We start from the raw sequence: 25,523 nt of genomic DNA, 5'->3' as shown, positions 1-25,523 counted from the left end.
AAGGTAGGTCTCACTTAAGTGTGGATGAAAACCTAACTGTGATAGCTCTAACGAAAGTTATTGAGCAACTCTTCCCTGTGATAACAACTAACTTTTTCTGTTATACAAGGTGGTTCTAAAATAAAAAAATCTTCAGTTAAAAAACCTAGTGCGACCGTTTAAGCGATAGCTTAGTTTGAACAGATATTTGGTTCTGTTTAGTTTTCAATATTTTGCAACCTGAAAATGAAGTCTTTCAACTTATATAAGTCGGTATACTAATGATATAATACCAGATTATAGGCAATCAAACAGATACACTGGATCCAAAATAGCTTCGTTTGAGATTTCATCTTCCACGAATGAGGATAATTAAAAGCACTGTACATTTTCAGTTAAGTTTAAATTAACACTGATTGATTCTCCTACTTCTTACTCCATTTTCGATCATATTGATCAGCTACGTCTATCAGTTTGTCAACAATGTTTTTCTGGCAATGGTTCCAACTTTTGATCTTCAACAGATACGTCACGACCAAGCTTTAGGACTCAACCAGTGAAACACTTGAGTTTTTCCGCTAGAGATTCGGTTTAAACTCTTAACATTTTCCTTTCTAGAATCAAACCCCCTCATTCACTGCAGTATTAAATCTTGGTTTGAGTACAAGGATAAAACACCATTCACATTCATGAAGGCTACCATACCCCCGAGATTACGCTGCAGAACTTTTCCGTTGTACTTGTTCTTACGCAGTTCTAACTTAGTACGCTAATCTGTAAATGAAATCCTAAACTGTTGACCAATTTCAAATGAAAGCTTTTCAGACCGAGTACTCGCCTGTGTTGTGATGGTTCTGTTTTGGTGTGCTGTACATAACTGTTGGTAATTTAACGCTAATGAAATTTCAAACTGAATGCAAGTTGTGAAGGTGCACAAATTTATCCACAGCGGTTCGATATTCATTGTTGCCAGGAAATTTCATGAAAAGTTTTCGTTGACACTTTTGGTTGGGTTTACGAAGGGTTCGCATATTTCCAAAACAAACAAAGGAGAGCACACAAGATCACAAAATCCAAGCTAGTGGACGTTTACAATTGTAAAGGGCATATCTTGGATTGTGACCATTATAATTAGAGACTAACTGTACTCTTAACATGCCGTGAAAACGTAGAAAAACCTTTCTTTACCTTGAAATAAGAAATTTTATATTAGACTGATGTTTTAGAAGCCTTTGTAAAGCTAGCCACAGGAATTAAGAATCTCTACACACGATTGTTGCTTTGCCATTAACTTTTTCCAGCCAAAAGCTTAAGGAAATAAAGGATGAAAACCAAAATCCCAAGAAATTATAACGATGCAAACAAAAGGAAAAATGGAATATAATCGTTCCATTTGGTTTGCATCGTTAAAATCTAATATTAGATTATAAACTCTTCGGTTTGGTCATGTACTTCGCCATTACGTCGGCTTGATTACACTGTACTAAGGCCCAGACAAGTGAACAGTTAATTGAACACAGGAATGAATGTTTCCTCTAGGATTTAGCCACGACTAGACCGAGATCAGCTGAATTGCCAAGCATGTGGCTTATGAAACACAAGCCGGGAAGATAACCAGTCGACCATAGCAGGCCTTCTTCCAACGCAAAAAAAGTCCAAGAGTGAAGTCTCAGGCAGGAATAACGCATTACTGATTACTTCCTCGATTCTTGCACATTTGCACCATCATTCAGTGTTTACATGTAACACTTCTAGAAAGCATAAACGTTCCGTAAAATATTTAAAACAAAAATTACTGATAGTGTTGAAGGAGCAGTGAAGGCGTTTGTTTATAGATCGAGGGAACAGTCACGCAATTTGCAGGGAACATAAAACCAGTCTTAAAGCAAACAGAAGAATATCACAAGCGAGCTGGATCTAAAGGCCTTAACTTTTGTGTAGGATCGATAATGATAGCAAATTAAAATACAAAACAAAACGTCGATCGATTCTCCTGCACCAAAGAACGGGACTGAACATGGTAAATTTTAATCATGCCATACAGAATTCCACCAATAAATTTAGCTCGTTGTTCATGTTTTACGAGCGTTAATTTCGACAACAGCGGAATGAGTAAAGGGTTTGGGATACTACGCATGAGTTTTGCTCCAAAACCGTTTCAACATTGAAGTAATATACAGCATAAGAGATGATTTGAGTTGCCTTTATTGTACAAACACATGTTGCAACTATATATACATTATTAGCACCAAATCATATGACAACAAATTATGGTAGATGATAAGAAAAATCGAACTCAATCTTACGGGTTCGTTTGTAGTTGGACAATTGAGAACGTTTGTTCTGACGATTGTTGCAGTTTAACCGTAAAATAATCGGTTTTACAAAATCGTCTTTTAGATAAATATATTTAACTCATATGTAAATCAATCACTAAAATAAGAAACGGACAGCATTCGTCTCAGTGCTTTATAAATTTGCATGCACATGAACATTCGTCTAAAACTCTGTCAAACTTACAACCAAGCAATTGTAGTTTACTCGAAATTCAAACCACGACATTTCTCTAACTTCGTACTTAAATGCTGAAACTGGGTAAGAACACATTTTAATCTAATCGCTGTCAACTGAACTGTTAATGTTAACAATGTAGCTTCCCTTGAAGAAAAATTAACAGGAATGTCCCAAGAAATAAAGGTCCATATCGTGGGAGTATATAGGTCACCTTCTAATTTTAATAGCGAGATATATCTCGCAAGCAATACTATTGAAAACCGGAGGAATTTTGCCTGTTCTGTTCTGTGCAAATGAGAGTTTAGCCATGTGCGTGGTTTAGTGCCTATAGGATCTCACTATACAATAGAAGCAACACAATAGCCAATAAATCAACAACTTACTTTCTCACTTTTGGGTACTTCATATCTGCTAAGGAGTTTGTGGAGTCGCGTTGTTGTTCAATGAGATGCTGCGGCCAGACGACATTCACCCAGTCCATTAATCGGACCTAAAAACGTGTGAAAACCATGATGAATAACCTTTTACACCAAAAGCTCAGACCTGAACTTTCTAGATTTCATTTGAGATTACTGCAGCAATGGCTGGAATATTTACCTCATTCTAATTAACGCCCAAGTTACTGTATTCAAGTGTTCCAAAATACAATTTCATGAATGTTCCAAACTTTTCACTTCGAAACAGTAAATAAAGTGTGCCACCTCGAAGATAGCATTCGTCAAAAGTACCTCATGAGCAACACTTCGGGATCTTATATCCACAGGATCAAAAGGTTGGTTTTAGAAACCTTCCCGAACGTTTAATACTGTAACAACTAATACTAGAACATTCAATAGCCTTTAAGATTCGAATTTCAACCAGAGATTTGAAAATTAGCACCACCTTATATAGTATAGCCAAAATAAACAGCATCACAGTGCTGCTTAATTTTAATGGGCACGCGTCAAGATACTATAGCACAGAATCAAAAGGTTAGAGACCACATGACATAGCGCACGGCTAGGTTTCTGAGAGAAATTCCGCCTTCCTTTTAGCTCAAAACTTTGAGATTAACATCATTTCAGATCTTAACTTAACATCCGTGTTTTTGCTTAAAAGTAAAACTGGCGAAAAAACAAAATATAATCTCCACTAAAATTCAATCGTTATCTCCCCCAGCAACTTCTCGTCTTTACATCTAACTTCCCCAAAGCTATGAACCTCGATCAACTGCGTGAAATTAAAGAACTAAAAGAGCAAAGAAAACTAGGGGAAAAAGTTCTTATTTTTCATATCTTATAAAAACGAACAGTATCTTTCAGAGTGGGCAGATTAGACTGGGCCAGATTGAAAAATCCTTTTTAGTGTGAATAAGCTATAGGCGAAATCATTTAAGTGATCTGAGCATAAATTCCCCTAATTTGAAAACTCTTAGAACTAAATTCAACACTGTTCAAAAAAAAGCAGGGATTTGGCTTTCATTACTACGGGATAGCTATCTATACGTTTGCAAAAAAAAAATGAGCATTTCGTTCCATGAAATTTATCCTTCCTTATTATCCACCATGTTTCCACAATGAACAAACAATTAAATATAAAAGTTGAATTTCTTTTTGAAACTTGTAGTTCGTTTCTAGCGTATTTCCTCTGCCTGAATGTTGTTTTTTTATATTTCCGCGGTTTCAAATGAGGTAACACAAAAAAGTTGACTAAATGGCGTAAACTGCTTTGCTACAAATGAACTGCAAATCTCAACTGTTCACCAACAGTTGCGATTCGCTTTAAAAGACACGTTATTATAGAAACCGCAGCTTAATTCCACCACATATAGGAAACAACTCGTACATGAGAACAGGCTACGCGGGATAAATCCAAAAGCCGCGCGCGCCGGCTGAAAATTGCAATTTTACAAATGCCCTCGCGTCTTGCAATTACAAACCATAAAATGGCGTTCATCTCAGTAGCAAACCAACATGAAGCGTTTTAACAGATCTGAAGCTTTTGAAGTCAGCAAGCCGTAGCATAAATGTTTTAATTTGTGCTCGTTGCATTGGGTTTCCACCCAAACCAAATTCAGTGAAACTACACCACCCTACACGGAAGGCCGTATCATCAATTGCTGAAACTGAAATTCTCGACTTCCACATGATGGCTTAACTCTCGAACACTGACATTTAGCATGGTACCGTAATGGTACCAGTACTTTTCCATAAAAGCCTTGTTGTATGGTGAACTTCATCTTTATAATTGCCAGTATTGTGTAGCGGAAAGCACCAAACGTAGTTTCTTAAAATCTGCCAGCAGTGTACACTGTTTGCGCCGCTCAAGTTGTGAAAAAGAGTCCAGCTCAACTCACCACGTTAAGATCAATGCTTTAGTCAAAAAGTTCGTATAATTCAAACGCCATAACTAGGATTTCGGTTTCCTTTGATTCAATTCAGTCTGGCAATGACTGATGTGCAAGCCGCCATATTTACATAACTATAAAGCTAACCACGTCGTTTATTGCCGATATACAAAACCACTTTAGACTTCCAGCATCAAAAACCCGCTGGAAAGCTGAAAAAAACTTTACTCTCCGATAATATTCGGATACATCAGAAGAACAGAGAGAAAAAAGATCGATTTAAACATAAACACACTGGTACAATTCTGACTGTGCTGAATCACAACTGCTTTAAAGAACAACAGAGTGACCGCCGGGGGACAATGCATCCCTTAAAAACGCCAAAACTCCTTAATTACAGCAAGCGCCCTCATTCGACAGCATGTTCTTGATAAGGAAGGAATCCTTCACTGCTAAAGACTTCTTGGTCGGAAGGGTTTGGACCGATTTCTGGTAGTAATTGCATATTGCGTCCGGCCGGGGGTGCAGGGATTTCATCTGGCCGAGCCTTACTTAGCTTCCACCTACGGTTTTCGTTACCAAGACACCTCTAAAGCTGTATAACCCTGATACGAAGCAAGTTTGTACAATCCGCCTCAAAAATAGTAAAATCAAAGAAGAAATCTATGAATTACGGATGTGGCTATTGCTTTCCCAGTGTGTTGTTCTCAAGGGTTTGTTTTTCAAGGGCGTGTGAACAGAAAACGGAGCAATCTAAGTGCAGTTTATTGTGAACTGGAGTTAAGGAAAAAGAGAATTTCGCTTTTCCTCCTTCTTTCAGTTAGCACGGAGCGAAATCTGCAGGCACACTAACCAGAGTGCAACGTCAAACCTCCGAATTTGGAAATTTCCCTTTCGTTTCAAGATATAAAAGGATACGTTTCATTTCTGTATCATATTTACAACTTTATGTGACTTTTGTCACTATAAACAGAGTATACAAAAAAATCTTAACGGTCACTTACGACAAAAGAGATATTTAATAATCCCAAAGAACGACGACTTTTGCTGAGAAATTTTAATGAAAAATAATAATTAAGGATTGACTGATTGGCATTAGAGTTTGATCCACACGCGCCATTGATAATGAAAATTACCAACTACAGGAGTCAAACGCACGGAAACACAAACCATTGACCACAAGACAGGAAAAATAAAGAGTTGAAAACAATTTGCCATGCACAAAGAACAAGATACATTTTTAAAACATAAAAAGCTTAACAAATTCAGCTTACCACTTCAGGCGGTTCGACCAAGTCCTCCAATTTAGTGTGGCTAAACTCCAAGCTTATCACATTGTAAATTTCATCTCTAGGTTCACTAGTGAAATATTTCACCCATTGTTGCAAAGACATTTCTAATGCTTGCTGTGTGTTCACGTCGATTACATCCACGATTCGCCGGGCTCCTAACGATTGTAAACACGCAGTCTTAGAAAAATGATCGCCATTAAATGAGGCAATGCGCCCATTCAAGTTTTATACATGCGAAACACGTACAAGCTATTCAGAGTTTCAAATTGAACCTTACCGACAAAATTCTTCACATCCTCGACAGTAAAATCTTTGTTAGGAACTCTAAAATGGCAGCAAAATTAAAATATTTCAGGCTTCTACAACTGAGAAATTTGACAAGTTGAAACAAACATCTCTAATGAAACCAACAAGCAAGCCGTTCGCAGTATGCATGTGTATTGCACAAAATATTACATACCGAAGATCTAGTCCCTCGACGCTTTTGATTAATACAGGCGAAGTGAAGCCATTTTCTTGGATAAACTTTAGAGTGAATTCTACGACAACAAAATATTCTAGTAAGCAAGGAAGCTTATAACTGCAATTTTTATTCAAAAACTCAATTCCTTTCGACCCACCGTCTCCGCTGCACTTCTTTACAAAATCACCCTCAGCAAATTTTGGACTGGCTAGCTTTTCTTCCACGCTAAATGTGCGTTTCCCTTCAATAATGTCATCCGTATCGTAGTTGTAATTCCTGCGGTTCTGCTTTCTCTGTGATAAATACGAGAAAATTTTTATCAGCAGAAGTTAGAAGAGCCGAAAGGGCTCTTACACGATCAACAAAGTAACGCACACCGCGATGAAAATTTGTCCACACACGTTGTAACGAGTAAATAAACTCAAGGTCTGCCGGCCTCCATAAACACTACCGATAACCTAGACCAAATTACGTTTTTAAAATAAATCTACACACCAATCTACGTTCGCCTTCGAATTCACAGTCCATTTTGTAGTACAGTTGAGTCACACATGAGGAGAAATTTCGAAGCAGGATCTATTCACTGCTCAGTTCACAAGTTGAAATAACAATGCACCAGGTCCCTTGGGACCAGCTCAGACCATAATAAGCCGCGCTTCGCATGGACAAGTCTCCCGTGACATTACCATGACAACAGGCGGACACGTAGCGTTTGATCAATAAGGCAAATATTCTTGTTTTAGATTCTGTTCAAATTCAATAGCCTAAGAATTCATTTCTGACAGCCAAAACAAACAAAACATTCAGACATACCAAATATAACTTATAGGAAAACGCATTCAAAAATCCAGAGACCATGATCATCATATGAAGACACTTTGTCCTGATTTTCGGAATTAATTTTATACAGTCCTTTATTTCACACCTACAGTACAATATACTGGCAAAATCGAAATCTTTCACGGATCAAGTCTTTCCTGCGCATTTTTTTTCTGAATAATTGGCTTAATAAAGCCTGGAAAAGCTATCACAAATTGGATAGGTTTTTTTCTTGTCAGCGCATAGGTTTAGCGTGTCACGCGGTGCAAACGTTTGTTGCGGACCATGGACGCGTAGATGGCAACCGCAAAGTGAAAGAAACATTTTTACATTAATTGTTCTCAGATCTACTGCTGATTAGATCCTTTACCACAGGATCCGGTGCTTTTATTTCGTCGCGATAGTCCTCACAAACACAGTAACTGGTTTTTCACTAAATAATTTTCAAGCGCCTCAAAATCCAACCGAAATCCAAGAAAAATATAAGCGCGAATAAGTCCACGTAGACGCAAATATATTCAACTATATGAAATAAGAGACAAAGTGCACTTTGTACACGATCAAAGACCCACGATGTCGAAACCACACAAATCAAAGGCCCGCTTTCTCTGAAATCCCTGTTTTATTATCCAAATAATAATAATCATAATAATAACAATAATAATAATAATAATAGCTAATTAAAAATACATCAGGATAAACCAAAATTAATAATATTATTATATTTAATCAACATATTCTATTTAATCAAAAGGTTCATAGGTCGACATAAACACTGGACTAACATTGGTTGTAATCAGGTTGTACTGCTTGATAAATTTAGAACTAAACACCTTGCCTGAGCTGAGCCAGTCAGCAAAGTACAAAGTGTAACCAAATTATTATTCACAGCAAACGGACGCAAACAACAAGTTGGATATATAAGCCCTATAAGCTGAAAAACTCTGTGTTTAAAAATTGCGCAATCTTTTACTGAACCGGGGCTGTTTTATAGATCCCGGATATGTCAACGCGGGGCTTGCCCTGTCTGGGCTTTTGCCAAATTTAGAGCTTTGGAAGCAGGGTTTCTGGGGAAGTGTTTCACGGCACGGTTCTGACAGTTGTTTCAATTCTGGGACGTGTTTTCAATTCCTGGGCGTGTTTTTTAATCCAGGGAAGAGTTTTCAGTTCTGAATAGTGTTTTATCCTTTCGAACCACAGTAGTTTCATACGAAATTCAGGAGAAAAGTTTGTCACATCACGCGCAAAAGATTGCGTGACAACCTTGAGCACAGTGCACTAAACTTTCGTTTACATCATTATGTCAGCTGTTATGTACAGATCAGATCATCATCAGATCATACGCTTGTGCAAATTGTGTTAAAGGCCGATTTAGACGGTACAACTTGCTTACGACTGTCGCATGTGATTTCTAGAGCGCGCGCTGCTCGCTTCATGCAAAAAATCGCACACAGCTCTCGTCATTCATTGCTTTTAAAATCCTACGACTTTTTTTATGACGTACACGACAGTCGTAAGCGAGTTGTAGGTTTGGTTTACACGAAACAATTCGTGTCGTAGGCCTGTCGTAAGCTTGTCGCATGCGATAAAGTCGTGCCGTGTAAATCGCCTCAGGCCTCGTAGTCGGATACTTACCGTGAGAGACTGGCAGCTTTTTCATATCATGTCAAATCATTTTAATTTCTGTCTGATGGGATAAAGAAACGAAAATTGACCAAAAAGAAGGGACACAAAAGGGTACTTCAGTTAGTACTTTACTTCACTTTCTTTCGACACGGCAAACTTTCAGTAAATATGCTGGTAACTATAGCATAATAATTTATACAAAGTTAAAAGAATAAATATACTGGCCATTGTTTTAAAATCGGTCGAGCGCCCAACTAGTGTATTTTGGGCAGGTTCTTAGGCAGCTGTAACATAAAAATTCCCTGTTATAGCACAACAGCAGGTAACAGATAACGCAGTTCCAGAAGCTGCGTGCCTCGTTGGTTATTTATCATCTTGTATCCAACCCGCGCTCGTGGAATAATTATTCCTGATGTCACTGCCCAAAGAGTCCGAACATATCACTGTTGCTACACAAATCTCTCTTAAATTGTTTTCGCTAGGACAAGGCGTTTCTGACAAAAATAGTCTACACAATTGGTTTCATATCCTTTTTTGTAAAATGTTTTATCTTGTACTGTAGTTTGCTATTCAACCACAATTGTGAGACAAGGAAGTTCCAAGCGAAAGAGGAAAACTTCTGAGTTCTTGTACTTGTCTCACGCTGGTTTCCACCTGCGTATGGCATAAGCACAAGCCAAAAAATTTGATAGGCCTGTGCTTATCTCACGAACACGGAATTATTCGTATGCTTGTTCTTGTGCCAGCCGCCGTGGTGTAAACCAGGCCTTAGTCAGTTTCAGAGAAGCTTACGAAACACTAAAAATTTCTTGCATTTTACAGCAGGAGACAGACGAGTGCTGTTTACCTTTTCTCATCGGACACGATGCTTGATCTCTCTAGTTTGTATCCGACCAGTTACCAGGACAGCGGCGCACGACATTTTCTAAACATCAACACTTTTACACCAATGAAACAAGTCTCACAGATTTAAACATTTTATTGTAAATAAGATATTTTTGGTTACAATATAAGTTAGTCTGACAATTAGGTGGTAAGTTCGCACAATATAGTTCTAGCTGTCGCTCTTTACCCTGCAGAACAGGTTTTCGTGTTCTCGATGTCCATTCTCAATGGCCTAAACGCTCTTTTACGAATTTTTTTTGCCTCAGAGCCGACTGCCGCCAAATTCCAGTAAAAAAAAACGTACGCTTTACCACGAAGGAAACGGCAATAAACCAGGCTAAAAAACGCTTAACAGGCTGTACAATATAGCTGTTGTTTTCTTTAGGTGTGTTCACACGCAAACTTACGTCCGAATTCTTGTTCTGAAATGCAACCTGGCCTGTGTGAACGAGGACGTAAAAAACATTTTTCCAAGCAAAAGCATGGCCGCACTTTCAATCTCTTAGCAGCGGAGTCGCCATTAAACCAAACAGCGTGGGACGTAGGGGATGCGCGTTACTTTCCGCCCCCCCCCCCCCCAACTTCCCTTCTACATGCATTTGCAAAGACTTGAGACACTCAATGCAAAGAGAGTCTTTTTCCAAATTCTTTCATTCAACCCTTATTTCCCTTCTCCCGCTATCATCTTGTCAGTGTCGAGGGAAATTCCAATAGACCTTAAACAAACGGCTGACAACATTAAAAAGTGGAGAGGATGGGGGTCAGAAAGGGTTTCTTTCTTTTATATTGCGCTTGAGAGTATTACTTAATTAAAAGACATGATGATTTCAGCAAGAGTATCTCAACCATTTTGAAAATGCTTGTAGCTTCGATTGCAGACTCGTAAACTGCAGGCTTCTCGGTCAAGAGTTTCTCTCGAGAAACAACTCAGTGTGTACAGTTTGCCAAAAAGTTGAGAAGTTCGTATACGCTTGCCACTTGCATTTCTGAACACGCATTTACAGTCAGTAACCTATCTTTGTGACGTTCACAGCACGCCAGCTAGCCAAGTCCTACCGTAAATTTCCGAATATTAGCCCTGGGCATACGCCCCTTCGAAACACGGTTTTGGGAGATCTATTTTCCGAGGGGGCTTAATCCGGCTTCTTATGGCAGTGAGTTTTGCGTTTGAAAATTGGTTGGATTTAACAATATAAAAAAGATTGAAACACTACGACAGCCAACCCTAACACCGAGTCCGTAGGATTATATTGGGGAGATCTTATTATCAGAAGTATCTCAACAACTGCGATTTTGGGGGCATTACATTTGGGAGGGGTTTATAGTCGAGACGGGTGGGGGGGGGGAGTATATTCGAAATCTTACGGTTCTTTAGTTTCCCCTGGGAAGGCGACTCTACCCGTCGTCTCTACAATGACATGTGAAATGCCCCAAGTTCTGGGTGTTACGAAGAAATGGATCAGCCCAGTTGTTCAAAGCCCGAATAAGCTAACCCTAGATTAACGAGAACTTTGATTCGAGTTTAATTACTAAACAATAAAGATTTTTCAAAAAGATTTTTGTCCCTCAGTTTTGACATTGAATTTTCTTTACCATTCACTTAACATTAGATTTTAAAAACATTTTAACGAGCGAGCTGGAAGCCTAGGTTAAATTTTAATCGGGGATTAACGTTAATCGGCTTTCGAACAACCCGGCCCGGATGAGCATTCAGATTGGTTCATTCTGTTGGAATTAGACGTGATATTAAGGACCTTTAGGGTTTCGACAGAGTAAACGATAGTTATCGACAACTATTTTATTGCCGATCATAAAAAGTTGTCCATGACAAAAAATTCCAGTGCGTGAACCAAGTTATCGATAACAAACTGCAAATATAATTAACTATCGAAAACAAATCAGTTTTCCTTTTCAAAAAGGAAAACTACTTTAATTGTCGATAACTTTTAATTACGCGTTTTACCTTGTCTGTGAGCTGTTGAAAAAACTTGCATCTACGCCATCTTCAGTGTTCGTTGTCAGCGGTTTGACATGAGCAGAAGCGCTAGTTACCAAGCTCTCATAGACAGAACCAAATTTAACGATCATTTTGGCCTTTAGTGCGTGGAAAAGCTCTAACAAGCACCGTAATATGATTGTCGAATCTTTTTTGTCGTCGAAAACACACGGTTGTCGACAACTTTTTCTCTTGTCTGTCGAAGCCCTTAAATTTGAGGGCGAGCATAAGATTGATTACGAGTGTGACTTTTCAAATCAAATTTGCCTTCTTCATATAACTACTTGTAACATCAATTTTGTTTGTAGTCTCATTATCTGCTGATAAGCAACAGGAAAAGCGAGAGTACTCGAGACGTATTTGGTTTGAAATTTAAAAGTCAAACTCGTTCTCAAATCAAAACGTGTCTATCGAAATACACCTTGTTATAATGTGGAACTTGCATCAAACCCTAACAGAATAGTCCTCGGTATCTCCATATACGCTAACTTACTTCACTTGTCCCTCTAGATACTCGAACAGGACGATGAACAAGTGAACATGCTCGACTAACTCTGCAGGAAATGAGAGACTGTTAATAACCAAGATTGTGTCTTGTAACACAGATGTTACAGCCTCACCCATCATCAGAGCGTTCCTTTTTCGCTTTTGGCTCTCCACAAGGTAAACAAATATCACTCAAAGCTTCACTATATTCGGTGAATTTTCGCTTAAGAGTAGCACACTCATCGTTGGCTTTCTGCCGTTCTGTCCTGAAGCCCTCAGTAATGCGAGCTTGCTCATCTACCCTTGATTGTAGGCGAAGCGATTCTTCTTGAAGCTGACTGATGTTTCCTTCAGTACTTTTGAGCTCTTCCAACAATTCTTGTCTTCTTCGCTCTAAGTTTTCCTTTTGTACACGAAGATTTTCTAATTCTGCTTTAAGCTGAACGAGAGTACAGTTTGCTTGGCTTTCTTTTTCTTGCTTCCCTGTGAGCTCTCGTTGAGCCCTGCGTAGCTCAACACGATTTTGCTCCTTTTTATCTTGAAGTCTGGCTACCAACATACTTGCAACGTCACTCTCCTGTCGAATAACTTTAGCAAGTGAACTGCGCAAGTCAGTTTCACGTGCTACAGGGAGCTCGGCACGTGCGGTGCACGTGCCCTCATCCTGTGACGTTACACTGGCGTGTGCACTTTCAGGGACATCCCCACTTGTCTCCATTGACAATACAGATTCAGAGAGCTGGGAACTTTCAGACAACGAATTTGAATTGCAAGGGAAAGTCGTTTCACCAGCATCAAAGGCGCAATTCACCACAACGGTGCTACTGCTAAGGTTTTCGTCGTCTGTTTCGTCCTCCTCAAGGCTGACTAAAACGCTGCTTTCGACAACTACTGAAACACAACTATCCTGTTCGGTTGCGTTTGTTAAGACGCCATGTTGAGAGGCAGCCTCCGAATCAGAATGATTATCATTAACAGCACTGTTCACCGCGTTTGACGCACAAATCTCGGGATGAGACAGCGGTGTAGTGTCAAGAAGAGAAGGCGACCGCACCGACTCATCTTGAGAGGAACTGTCCTCAGAGGAAGCCTCTATTCCCTGGGATGAGCCTTGGTAGAATCCTTCTCTTGGTAGAAGGCTGCTTAAACGAAGTGAGTATCCCCCAGAAGCATTGTTTTCAACTCTGCTTGGAGCTGTGGTGACAGTATTAGCGGCAGTGTTATTAACAGATGAAGCACTACTCGAGATCTCGTCCGCATCCTGGGTGAATAACTGGTACAAATCAGGATGGCTCCGCACTAGTTGCTCAACGCCAAGGCCTAGAGAATCAAGCAGTTCTTTCTCCACGAGGTCCGCTTTACGATCACGAGCAATATCAAGCGGAGATTTGCTTTCACCATTTTTTATGAACTTGTTAACGACCTCTTTGTAATCCGACAGAAGATACTTCACTGTCTTAATGGAGATGTTACTGCGCGCAAGTATATGCAGTACTGTTTCGCCTCGGTCATTCCTCGTATTGATTGCTTTATGTAGGGCATCTTTAGGCAATTTTTCCATAGTTTGAAGGCTAGTGACGCGTACGAGCAAGATTTTCATGCAATTTTCGTAGTACTCTAATTCATTATTTACCGATCCTTGTTGGCTTATACACAACGCACAGATGTGAAAAACAGAGTTGCCCTGAACTTTGTCCTTCAAAAACAATCCGCTAGGATCTTGCTCCGTTAGCGTGTATAAAACCAGGTTAAACTTGTTGCAAATGAAGTCCACCGACCGAGGAGTCGCATCACGGCTTCTCACTCGATGCAGCAGCCTTAAGGCTCGATGCAAACCTGTTTCGCCAGTCCGTTCAGCTACAACAAATGCCTTAAATTTCATCTTTGAGAGAAGCCAGCTCAAAGCTTGAGTTCTGCCTAGTACGCATGCCCAATGCACAAGAGGAAAGCGGAATTCTGTCAGAGCATCAGGTACACTGCTCTGCGCATTCCAACCTGTTTGCAAGTAAGAGTAAAGCGCGACTTTGAGGGAACCTAAATCTGGAGGCTTTCTGCTGTCATCACTGATGGCGCTTAATGCTATGATCATTTCGTTGTGTTTCACGGAGCAGTTTTCGGGACAGAACACCGTGTGCTCGGGTTTGGCACCGTTCAAAGCCATTTTCAAGCATCCTGAAAAGTAAAAAACAAAATACAAACATTTGGGTGACAAAATTCGTAAAAAATACATCACACACGGACATAACACAACTTCAAGAAAATTAAGATACTTAACAGAATAATGAGGTATCTTTCTTAAAATGCGGAGAGCAAAAGCAAAGTCAACATACTTTTCACATCAATTCATCACTATTATTATCCTTAGTTAGTTTTTAAATTTACAATATCTGTACCTGTACGTGAAATTTGTGACATTTTTTTTTTTTGCAAATTGATCCTGAAACTCCCCTTGGGAATGGACATATAAAGTCATTTGTATTTATATCAAACAAACCTAGTTACTTACATTCAAGTAAAATGTTCCCTGTGGTTTCAATATTTTGTTAACGGGCTTTGAGTACCAGAACGCTTTGTACAAGGAAAGGAGGAAAACTCGAAGCAAGTTTCTTTCAGTGACTCTAAAAATTACAAACACCTTTATAAGCTTAGTCAACACAACAACATTATTAACAAAATTCCCAGGGCAAAATTCCCAGGGCAGTGAATCACCAGTCTTCCACAACTCAGCAGTTTGTGGTGTTCAGTTTTCCCAAAGAATAGACATGATGTAACCCCCCCACCACCACCCCTTGCTCCCCCCCCCCACCCCTTGCTGACCTTTTTCAGCCCTCACAGCACTGATCCTAGCTGGTTCCTTTTAAGCACCATATGATATGTCACAGGTGTTACAACAATTCCTTGTACATTCTGCTACCAAAGGTTGATTTTGCAACAAACTGGTTTACTGGAAATGGTGCATAAAATTCAACACCCATAAGGGCAACTTTGGCTAGTTTGTGAAAACCCTGTTCACTCCCCTCTAGGGGGACCAGGCTGTGGGGAGGTGGGGTTCACTCGGATCCCGTAAAACTAAAACCAGCTATATTAAAGGGGTTGTGTCATGGGCAGTTGTTTTTCCTCAAACTTTGGTAAAATTATGAATGTTAAGTATAACTTGAAGAAAAACACACTTTTTAATTTTATACACATTTCAGCTATTACAACAGCCATTATCAGTTACAAAATAAATTACAGAATTGAATTTGAAATAAATATATAATACTCATTAGAAATGCAAATGAAAATAGTAACTAAAAACACAAAAAAGAGTGTGTGACTATGTGAGAGTTATACAGTCAGATAGCCACACATTCTTTTATTGTTTTCATTTGTAAAGGGGATTTGTTACACTGGGGTTCGTTACGTCGGGGTTCTGTTCTATAAATTTTTCCTCAACTTTAGCTGGGCTAAAAAATGAAGTTTGTTTACTGGGGATTCATTACAAAGGTAGGTAAGGTAGGGTAAAGTCAAACTCAAGCCTACCCTGGGTTCTGTAGCATGAAGCAACTATGAGTATTACTTCTCCACACCCCCCCCCTCCCCCCAATGGGATGCCAGTCCATTGAAGGGTTACCCCCAGCAGTATGTCGCTGGTACCCAATTCTGATGCTCTAGCCACTGTACCACCGCTCCTAAACAACATTAATTTTAAAGGGGCTGTTAGATCCGCATTCCACTGCATATGAAGGAAACCAAATGCAGCATGTTAAAATAAATACCACAAAGTTTTGAATGTAAGCCTTGTAAATCTCTGAACACCACCCCATAGGCAGCTGTTAGGGTAGTGAGTTTTTTGTCAATCCAAACTCTTTTTGAAATAAATGCAAAATTCCCAATAATATTAAAAAACCCTCTAAAAAAACCTCCCCAAAAATAAGCCCATTGAAAAACCTTTTGAATGAATCGCTTGGCTTATATTCACAATAATTACAGTCGAATCTCAATAACTCAAACCCTCGCTAACTCGAACCTTGCACTAACTCAAACCAATTTTTCTTTCCATTCACGTCATTTTCTATATAATTTCACCCTTGATAACTGTGTCGCCAACTTGTATATATTAAGCTGCGCGCAATTTATGTGTGTGTGCTCTCTCTTTCTCGCTCGGGGAACCTTCAACGTTTCAACAATGTCTTGTGAGTAGCTTACATTAAAACCACAACGTTACAATAACTCAAACTCCCGATAACTCAAACCTTTTCAATTTGCCTTGAAGGTTCAAGTTATCAGGAGTCAACTGTATAAGATATCAACAAAGGTGATCTGACATGTGCAATGCAGAATTATTATAGCATTTTGTATATTGGCTTGCATAAATAGACAGTGCCTCCTAATACAGAGGTATTTTTGTACGATGCTGAAAAGTAGATCTAAGTAAGGAACCACATATCTTTCGAAGTTAAGGAACAATAATAATAATGAAAAGGTTTAAAAATACAAAACAATGAATGGCATCTTGTTTTTCAAAGTGAAGCTTAGTTACCTCTGAAAAATGTGTGGTTACCCCCAATTTTCTTTCTAAATGCCTATAACCTTTACTAAGATCTGCTTTATTTTTGTTTAAGAAACTCGTATTTCTAGGACCATTCCAAGATGCGCAGAGTGTACGAGCGGTACCAAAAAGGAGGCACCATCCTTAACCCCCAGATAACTCAAACCTTTGATAACATTTGGGTGATTTGTGTTTCCCCTAATGCCCCATTCAAGATCTGATTGTTGATAGCAAGTCAATTGACCTTTTCACAGTTCCTAACACCATCTTGGTTAAGGGCCAAACATGGATACAATTACATTGTACAGTACATGTGTGGAATTTGACTGACTTTGAACCTCTGGGAGTCCACTTGTAACTGACAGAATTTCCAAAATTTGAAAAAAAAAATCAATTTATTATATCCATTACATAAGTTACAACTTATGCTATAAGAAATCTTCTCATGTCACTTATAATTTCATGGCATTTGTATCAAGTTATAAATTTTTTATGGGCATTTTTGGCTGAATCGATTCTCTTTTTGACAAAAATAAACTTGGGACAAAATGCCCCTTTTAAAAGACATATTTAGAGTCAAAATCCAGCAAATTCTAGTAAAGTTAAGGAGTAATAAATTTTAGCTGCCCCCTTTCCCCCTACTCCAAACCAAGACAGTGTCCAAAACCATGAAACTCTATAGATTTTGTTGCTATATTGAATGGCACACTTTTCTGGGAGGGAGGGGAGGGAGTGGGGAAGAATCCATAATCTGTAATAAATAGGAGCTACTCAGCTACCCAGGGGGGATACTCAGGTATAAACGTGCCGGGGGGGGGGGGGGGGGTCCGATGTATTTTTTTTGGGTCAAAATTTTTAACTCTTGTATTTTTTTGGGTTGAAGATTTAACCATGTATTTTTTTGGGTCTGAAAAATCTGCGCATATTTTTTTGGGTTCAAATTTCTGCCAGGCTAATAGTTCTTACACAATTCAAGCAAAAGTTCCCGCAAGATCCGAAAGGCAGAAAGGCAGTATGTATACTGTTCTTAAGACTGCATTTTTAGGGTCAAAAGTCATGTATATTTTTGGGTCTAAAATTTCCAGTCTTGTATTTTTTTGGGTGCACAATATAAGTGTTATAAGGTCCAATATAAGGCACTTTTAGCTTTGTAAGTATGGTAAGTATGGTTAACAATGTAGATATAGTTATTGTGGTTAGTACTCTGTATGTTGTAAGTAAATATGTTAATAGTGCTCAGTATTGTAAATCTCATGTCATGTATGCAAATAAAAATTGTTAAAAAGGAAAAAAAATATATAAGGTCCATGTATTTTTTTAGGTGCAAAATATCAGGCTCTGTCGGACCCCCCCCCCCCCCCCCTCCCGTCACGTTCATACCCGAGTACCCCCTGGGCTCAGCTACTCTCCATTTCAAGTGAAAATAAAGTTTATGTATGTATGAATGTGAAATGAAAGTTAGTCAACGAGGCTCCTAGCCCCAAGTTGGCTATAATCATCTCATATCCAACAAGTGTGAGTGGAATAATATTGTTTTATTTACAACAATAAAGAAATATTACTAGATCTCGCTGATTTTGCTTTGCAATAACAATCAGAAGACAATTTAAAGTCTCTATATCTTGGGCATGGTATAATGGCCCATATACCATGGCTGCTAAGTCAATCAAATCCCTTGAATTGTAGTATACAACTATGAGTGAGTTGTTTTTTTTAATAATGGGGTTATTTTCAGTAATTCTAATTTAAACGACACAACTTTTGCAAGTCTGTAATAACAGAAAGAGTTGACTGTAGATAAAAGGGGTAAAACTATAACGCAGTAGCCATAAGCTTATGTTACAAAGTTATTATATAGCGATGTTTCGCGTTACGTCAGCTGTTGATATCAATGTGCAAGAGGTAAACAGTAAAATGTCATCGCTACACTTCTGCATGGTTACTAAGAATATCAATTGGTTTGTACTAAAACGCCGCATTTCTTCATAGATGAAGAGTTCAATAAATTAACCATGAAAAGCGAAAATGCTTATAAGCTGACGGAGGCGTTTTCTTTAATTATCGCAGTCGTTCTATAGTTTCCAAAACCCGAAGCTTTAGTTTCAGACATTTTATTCGAAATTGGTCTCGAAATGAACATAGTAAGTTACATATATTAGATATATATACACCTTTATATTGAAATTGAAGTCCTAAATGATCACAGCTTTTGGTACACAGAAATCTCATTCATTAAAAACAATAACTTTTAGGATAACTTACCTTGTAACGTGTCGTTGTTTCACTTCACTCTGCCAAACCAGACGCCATATTTGACAAGTGCTGTATTATTGCCGAGGAAGTCTGGAACCAAATATCGTGACTCTTGCGTGACACCGTGACGCCTGGCCCGAACGCCTGTACTGCGACACCGCTGTCCAAAATGCCGCACTCCCGCTAAAAGCTTCCTTTTCGTTTTGATAAAGAGGGTACTGAGAAGGTCAAATACGTACTATCGAATTTACCCTTGTATTCACAGGGAAAATGGGATGGGATGATCAAATTTGGGGACTGGAAATTGGATCTGGAGCAAGATTTGGGTTGGATGAAGAGTGGAATTAATGTTTCTGGAAACTGTATAACGAGGATTTCGTTATACCGGGATTCTGTGCCATACACACATTTCATTGTAACCGGGTTTGGTAGGCTTGGATTTCAATAGACTGGATAATGCTCGTTTTTGCAATTGATTGGGGAGTGCTGGGTTTAAGACTGGGTTGGAAAGCTAAAGGCCTGGGCTCAGTTGTTCAAAGCCCGATTAAGCTAATCCTGGGTTAACGTGAAGTTTGATTCGAGTTTTTAAATTACTAATCAATATAATTATTTTTCCAAAACACTTTTACGCCTCAGTTGTGACTTGAACTTTTCTTTACCTTAAGCTTAAAATCAGCTTTTTTAAAAAAAATTTTTAACGAACGAGATGAAAACCTCGGTTAACTTTTAATCGGGGATTAGCATTAATCGGCTTTCGAACAACCGGGCCCTGGGGTTTGGCCCAGGTCTGGAAGGGTGAGGGGAGGACTGGGCAAGAAAGGTTCTGTATTGTACTTGGTTGGGAAGAGAGCACATTTGAAATCGGTGCAAAGCCCTAAATTGGGAAGGGCTGGCTTTGGACTCGATTGCAGAGGGCTGGTGTTTGAACTAAGCTGGGTAGGGTTGGGTTTCTGACTGAATTTAGGATAGATTAGTGTTTGCACTGATTCAAGTAGGGTGTAGATATTTAAAACGAACTCTTTTGTTTGAAAGAAGAAAAGAAACATTTCGCGACAACAATTTTATTGTGAAAGTTCACGTGAACGTGCATGTGAAATCACCATATTCGGTAGTAAAATAACACACTGTGTATGTGGAGGTTTTAGGCTATATTTCAGATGTGTTGAAGATACGAATATTGTCACAAGCAATTACGATAATAGATGCGAGAATTTCGAGTGCCAAGACATTGTAAAGAGATAAATAAATAACTATAAATAAATAAAGATCTAGATGTTTAATACATCACCACATTCTCGCATTAAAAATGAATTACAATGTGTTTACAATATCTGAATATTCTGAAGATGTGCAATTAAAGATCAATGTGTTTGAGCTATCGTTACAGATTGATACAGTCCTCTACAAAAGGTTGGGTTTTTGACAGAATTTAGAAGGGCTTAAGCTTGGTGTTTGGACTGGGTCAAGTAGGATTGAGTTTCTGATTGAATTTAGGAGGACTTGGTGTTTCAACTGGGTCGAGTTGGGTTGGATTTCTGACGGAATTTAGGTGTTTAAACTGGGTTGGTTGGTTGGTGTTTATCTGGGGATGGATGGAGTTGGACTTGGTTGAGTAAGATTGAGGTTTGGGCTGGGCTGGGCACACCTGGCATGTAGGATTGGCTGAGCGGGAATGGGCAGAGGTAGGGCTGGTCAATCCTCTCCAGTAGCAGAAAAGGTGGAAGGTTCTGTGCAGATGTTTGTGGTTGGAAGATGGGGGTTGTTGATTCCCTAGTGGATATCTTTGGCTAAACTGTCATTGCCCTTGTTGGTCAGATGGACCTCATCATCCCTGTACACATTTGTGTTGTACAGAGAAGGGGGGTAGTTCATCAGTAACAAAACGTTTCCGAGAAGAACCCTTCGGGAACCGAAAATTAATATACTAATTAGTGACACGTACTACCTTGATAAAGTAGGGAAAGGATAGATAATAGTAGTTGGACATTTTTTGACGAAGTATCAATAAGATTGCAAGCACCGTGGCGGAAACGGTGACGGGTAGTTGACAACAATTTATTCGTCCCACAAAGAAGAGAGATGGTTTGAACTGATGGAGGGAAGTGCATTGTTTATACTCTGTGCAGAATTGTTTCCACGATGTCGCCGCCAATTGATACCACAGCATTTAGCTATGGAAGCGGGGTAATCATTCGAGTAGTCAGTCGGCAAATCTCTCCATGTTTCTAATAATGGAATCCCAATAAGGATAACTTTTTTTTTTTTTGAGTAACTTGTCTGAGATGGCTTCCATCTCTGACGCTGCACCTGTAGTTGGTGGATTTTAGGGGGTAACAGTTTTGAGTTTTTGTTTGTTTATTTCACCACAAGCGTTACAAAAAAGCAAAATTAGAGTAAAAATATATTACAGAGAAAGTGGTGAGGAAGCCTTTCAATTTTTGTGGATTTGTTTAAAATAACGCGCGTATAAAAGGTATCGATTTCCCGGAGGAGACCCTCGAATGTATACAATAACCTTAAAAAAATATTGCCATTTTATTCATCGAATTAGCAAAAATTATTGGAGCCAACTTTGACTCTCCTGCTGGCAGAAGTATTTCGCTTTCTGATCGAATGGACGTCATATTTTCGGTGATGAGCCGGACACGAAGAAAGTGTCAGGAATTCCCCCCTCCCCCCCCCCCCCCCCCACTCCACCAGTCCAGTTACATCTCATGTTTACACCCAAAAGAACAAGGTTTGCACTTTTCGTGAAAAAAGTGCAGTCGGATAGTAGCAACGGTTGAAACTCATTGTCAAGGCCTTTTTCTTGGAAATTGGTAGGGCTGCCCCTTCCAATTTGTAAGGAAAAAGCCCGCGCGTGAGTGTGAACTCGATCGCGCGGGATATCGTCCACGCGCCGAGTCAACTTTGACAACGAAAATGCACAGACTTAAGATTATCGGACAATAAACTTCAGATAGAAAAAAACTTTCGGACGATTTCTTGGCACATTTAGAACGTTTTTTCCCCTTGAATCTCAGGCGTGACAATCTTGGACGATACAATGTCAGGATGCATTATTTTCTATTCAGAGTTAACTTTGAACGCAGCAAGCTACTCGTCCAACCTTGAGCAAAACAAAGTGAGAAGTACAAAAATCCCAACGCCAAATGTCTAATGGAATGTAGCTGAGCCTACACTATCGATCGTTTTCATACCTTGCTTGCTGTAAATGCCTGATTCTCCACCAGTCTGACGGGAGCTTTTTCCACATTAAGCGAACGGGGACGTTACGGGCTATTCTGTATATCAATTCAAAACTCTTTGGAAGGATTAACTCAAATTTAGCCCTGGCCAAACTATCGAACAAATTTGGATCCCACATCCAACAATGAGAAAGTGGCAAAACACTATCCAACATTACTAGACGAAACAGTGAAGGAAACAGTATAATCACTCGAGGTTTAGACTATCACAGCCATAACACCCGCTCCAAAAAAGGGAAAAAATAGATCTATTAGATAAAAAACGAACTGGGCACTACTCAGATCCTTTAATAGTGCATTAACAGACTGGAATGTTTACCTTTTGATGCTTTCAAAATTTCATTACTAAAAAAGTTTAAATCTCAAAACGTTTCCTATAATCCTTAGTGTGACATTTCTTAGTTCATCCATTTTTAGTATTTTTAATATTTTAATATTTTGTCTTTTTTTTTAATGCAGTGCCCTATTGAAAACCACATTTTGTGACATAGGACATCTGTATAAAAGAACTTTCTTAATATCATTATTTCTTATTATTAAGCTACCGGTACAAGTTGGCGCTAAATTTGAAAAAAAAAATGGCGCTAACACTGAAACGAAAAGCGCCTGTAGCGTTTATGGTACTAGAGCTGTTCGAGGACGCATTGCCAAATTATTGTGTCAACCGAGGAAAATCCAGGGAATGGTTGAAAGAACGAGCAGAAAAGGGTATGTTCCATACCGTTGTACAGTTGCAAGATACTCCTGCGTTTAAGATTATGGGAATGAGCCCGGATCAGTTCGCAGAAATTTTAAACGCTGTTGAATCGGACATCTGCAAACAGAGCACGAAAATTCGATTCGTGATTGGCTATCACGGCAAAAGTCACTCGCTTCAAGATACAACTTTGTCAAAAGAGCGGCAAAACACTGCAACATTTTCTCTTCGAGCAGAATTGTTGGGCGTAATGTTTGATCAAAAGCAAACTGTTTCTAACAGTTGATGGAGCAAAAAATGTTGGACGAACATCATCCAACATGGGTAGTCGAACAGTGTTGGATTGAGCAAAGTTGGAACGTTTTATCCAACTTTGTTCGATAGTTTGGCCAGGGCTAAACGGAGAACTCGCTTGCGGGGAAGGGCCGTCACCCCCTCGAGGGACCAAGGTCTAACCGCAGCCGGTCAGTAGAATCAATAGTGACAGTTTAACTTTTAGTTCCAACAATAGTTTATTCTCGAGATACGACTGACATAAGTTCGTCTAGCAGTTACAGTTGTAATCCAAGAAGTGTTACATAATGGGTTGATTGCTTATGCGTTCGATTACCTCGATTCCAGGCTCTCTCCTTTGCCAATTTGGTGATGATGTCAGTTAGGCTCGATTTCCGCCGCTTCCTCGGGTCCGACTTTCCTCCCCGAGAAGAGACAGCTGGAAGCGTGAGCTCTTCGGGGTTGAGCGTCGGCTCATTTTCCAAACAGGGGCTGGTAATCGAGCCTACGATGTCATCCGCCCCTGAAAAATCTGCGGGGGATGCCAGATACGCATCCCAAGATCCATTCATTCATCACGGCAATTAACATTGTCCCATACAATCTCCACTCGAATCGGTATTAGGAGTGCGTTTTTTCGACGTCGAACGCAATGATTTGTACACGCGTCAGTTACTAACGGAATACAATACGTGTGCCATCATTAGGATGCTAAAAGTAATAACAGTGGAAGCGGTAGTACTTTGAATAACGCACAGAAAATCAAAAACTTAGATTTCACACCACAATTACATCTCCAAACCACTTGTTAATCAGGAGAACCTGGTCTATTCAAACTGCCGTAAATTAAAAGTTCTTGTGCTTCGTAAAAATAGCAAACAAGTAATGAGTTCGCTTAAGTGTGTAATTACAGTTCATAACTGAATTGAAAAGTTTGGTTATTCATACACAGAATGAAACTGATTCACAAAAGGCCAATAGGTAAACGACTTAACTAGTTACTCATATATCCTATTGAGTACTTTAGCCGGAAAAGCAATTACAGAACGGAACTCATTTCAAGAGTTTAATCAGTTAAAACGGAAAACCTTCGAGCAACACGTCTAAAACTCTATGTTGGCTGAACTTATTCAGATCTAGGACGATAATTGAAATATTTCCTTGCATAGCTATACTGTAGGCTTTTTTTTGTTATTATTTTCCCTTTGGCAACTGACGAGCATGATAACTTATTCTAACGCCTAATGTGACAACACAGCAACATACAAATATATTGTTTTCAAGATCATTTGAGCAACTAAGGCGAGTTATTGAAAAGCTAAAACGAAACTATGGTTACCACTGCTCACAAATCGTAAATGATAGAACCAATAAATACACTTATAACTCTAACCCCAATAAATATACTTGGATACATATGAAAAGAGTCCTTTTAAAAATTTGAATATGACATATGACAACTTAATCTCGTACCCCGATCTCAGTAGTCGGTTCGGAAATGTCGCCTGACCGTGGGAGATCTGGGAACGAGATTAATGACAACTATTGCCAAAATTCCCCTAATACATTACCTGAATATGAGGATTTGCGTGGGGGTGCTGGATTCTCAGCTATCAGCTAAAATTTTGGCCATTTCTCAGCTATCAGTTTATTTTGTCGGATCTCAGTAACTTTTACTTCTCACGTATTTTTACGGTTTTCTATGATATCAATGGTGTTTCTCTCATTAGGCGAAGAGTGTCGAGTTTCACCCGAAGACTTCCGAAGAACTTTGAATGATTTCAATCTCTCGTGTCATCTTCTGATGACTTCTAGGAACAGCTTCAGTGAGGAGCTCCGAACCATCTTCGTTAGCAACTTATCTTCCAGGCATTAACTGCTCAGTTATAAGCAAGTTATTCGGGTAAAATTCACACTACACTCAGGCAAAGTTACGTTTAGACTTCTCAGCTAACAGTCTTCTTGACATTTCTCACTTATCAGTTTAAAACAACCACCATTTCTCAGCTGACATTTAAAATTTTGGCCAATCCTCAGCCATCATGTCAACCCCATACAGACCCTCAAATATGCTTCATCGAAAGCATCAAAAGGTTGGAGGAATCGATAAATTTTCTCGGGGGAGGCTCAACCTC

At 39.2% G+C, this 25,523-nt stretch overlaps 2 protein-coding genes across 4 annotated transcripts in view; both read right to left on the bottom strand.

The window, feature by feature from the left end:
- The window catches only part of LOC146455974 (lysine-specific demethylase 2B-like), a 36,223-nt gene extending 29,014 nt beyond the window's left edge, over nt 1-7,209 (bottom strand). For 2 of the 3 annotated variants that reach the window (XR_014858891.1, XM_085093588.1), the window contains exons 1-6: nt 7,070-7,209; nt 6,732-6,867; nt 6,572-6,650; nt 6,389-6,435; nt 6,094-6,266; nt 2,877-2,983 (exon numbers count right to left, since the gene is read on the bottom strand). Coding sequence is in view for 2 of the 3 variants with exons in the window: in XM_085093588.1 (XP_084949714.1) it covers nt 2,877-2,983; nt 6,094-6,266; nt 6,389-6,435; nt 6,572-6,650; nt 6,732-6,867; nt 7,070-7,102 (575 nt within the window). In the remaining variant the exon portion in view is untranslated. Of the gene's footprint in view, nt 1-2,876; nt 2,984-3,090; nt 3,366-6,093; nt 6,267-6,388; nt 6,436-6,571; nt 6,651-6,731; nt 6,868-7,069 lie in introns of those variants that run through there. The other variant, XM_085093589.1, reaches the window with a different exon arrangement.
- A 2,771-nt stretch (nt 7,210-9,980) lies between these two features.
- LOC146455973 (uncharacterized) lies at nt 9,981-19,248 on the bottom strand. Its single transcript, XM_085093632.1, has 2 exons — nt 19,180-19,248; nt 9,981-14,558 (listed from the first exon to the last, which is right to left on the bottom strand). The coding sequence occupies exon 2, from the start codon at nt 14,545-14,547 to the stop codon at nt 12,517-12,519; it is 2,031 nt and encodes a 676-aa protein (XP_084949758.1). The 5' UTR covers nt 14,548-14,558; nt 19,180-19,248; the 3' UTR covers nt 9,981-12,516.
- Between the last annotated feature and the right edge of the window lie 6,275 nt (nt 19,249-25,523).

This window comes from Pavona decussata, unplaced genomic scaffold (assembly GCF_977016875.1).
Source record: "Pavona decussata unplaced genomic scaffold, jaPavDecu1.1 SCAFFOLD_262, whole genome shotgun sequence".
In the NCBI taxonomy this organism is placed as follows: Eukaryota; Metazoa; Cnidaria; class Anthozoa; order Scleractinia; family Agariciidae; genus Pavona; species Pavona decussata.
The sequence above is the reverse complement of the archived record's forward strand: the minus strand, read 5'-3'. Positions and strand labels throughout refer to the sequence as shown.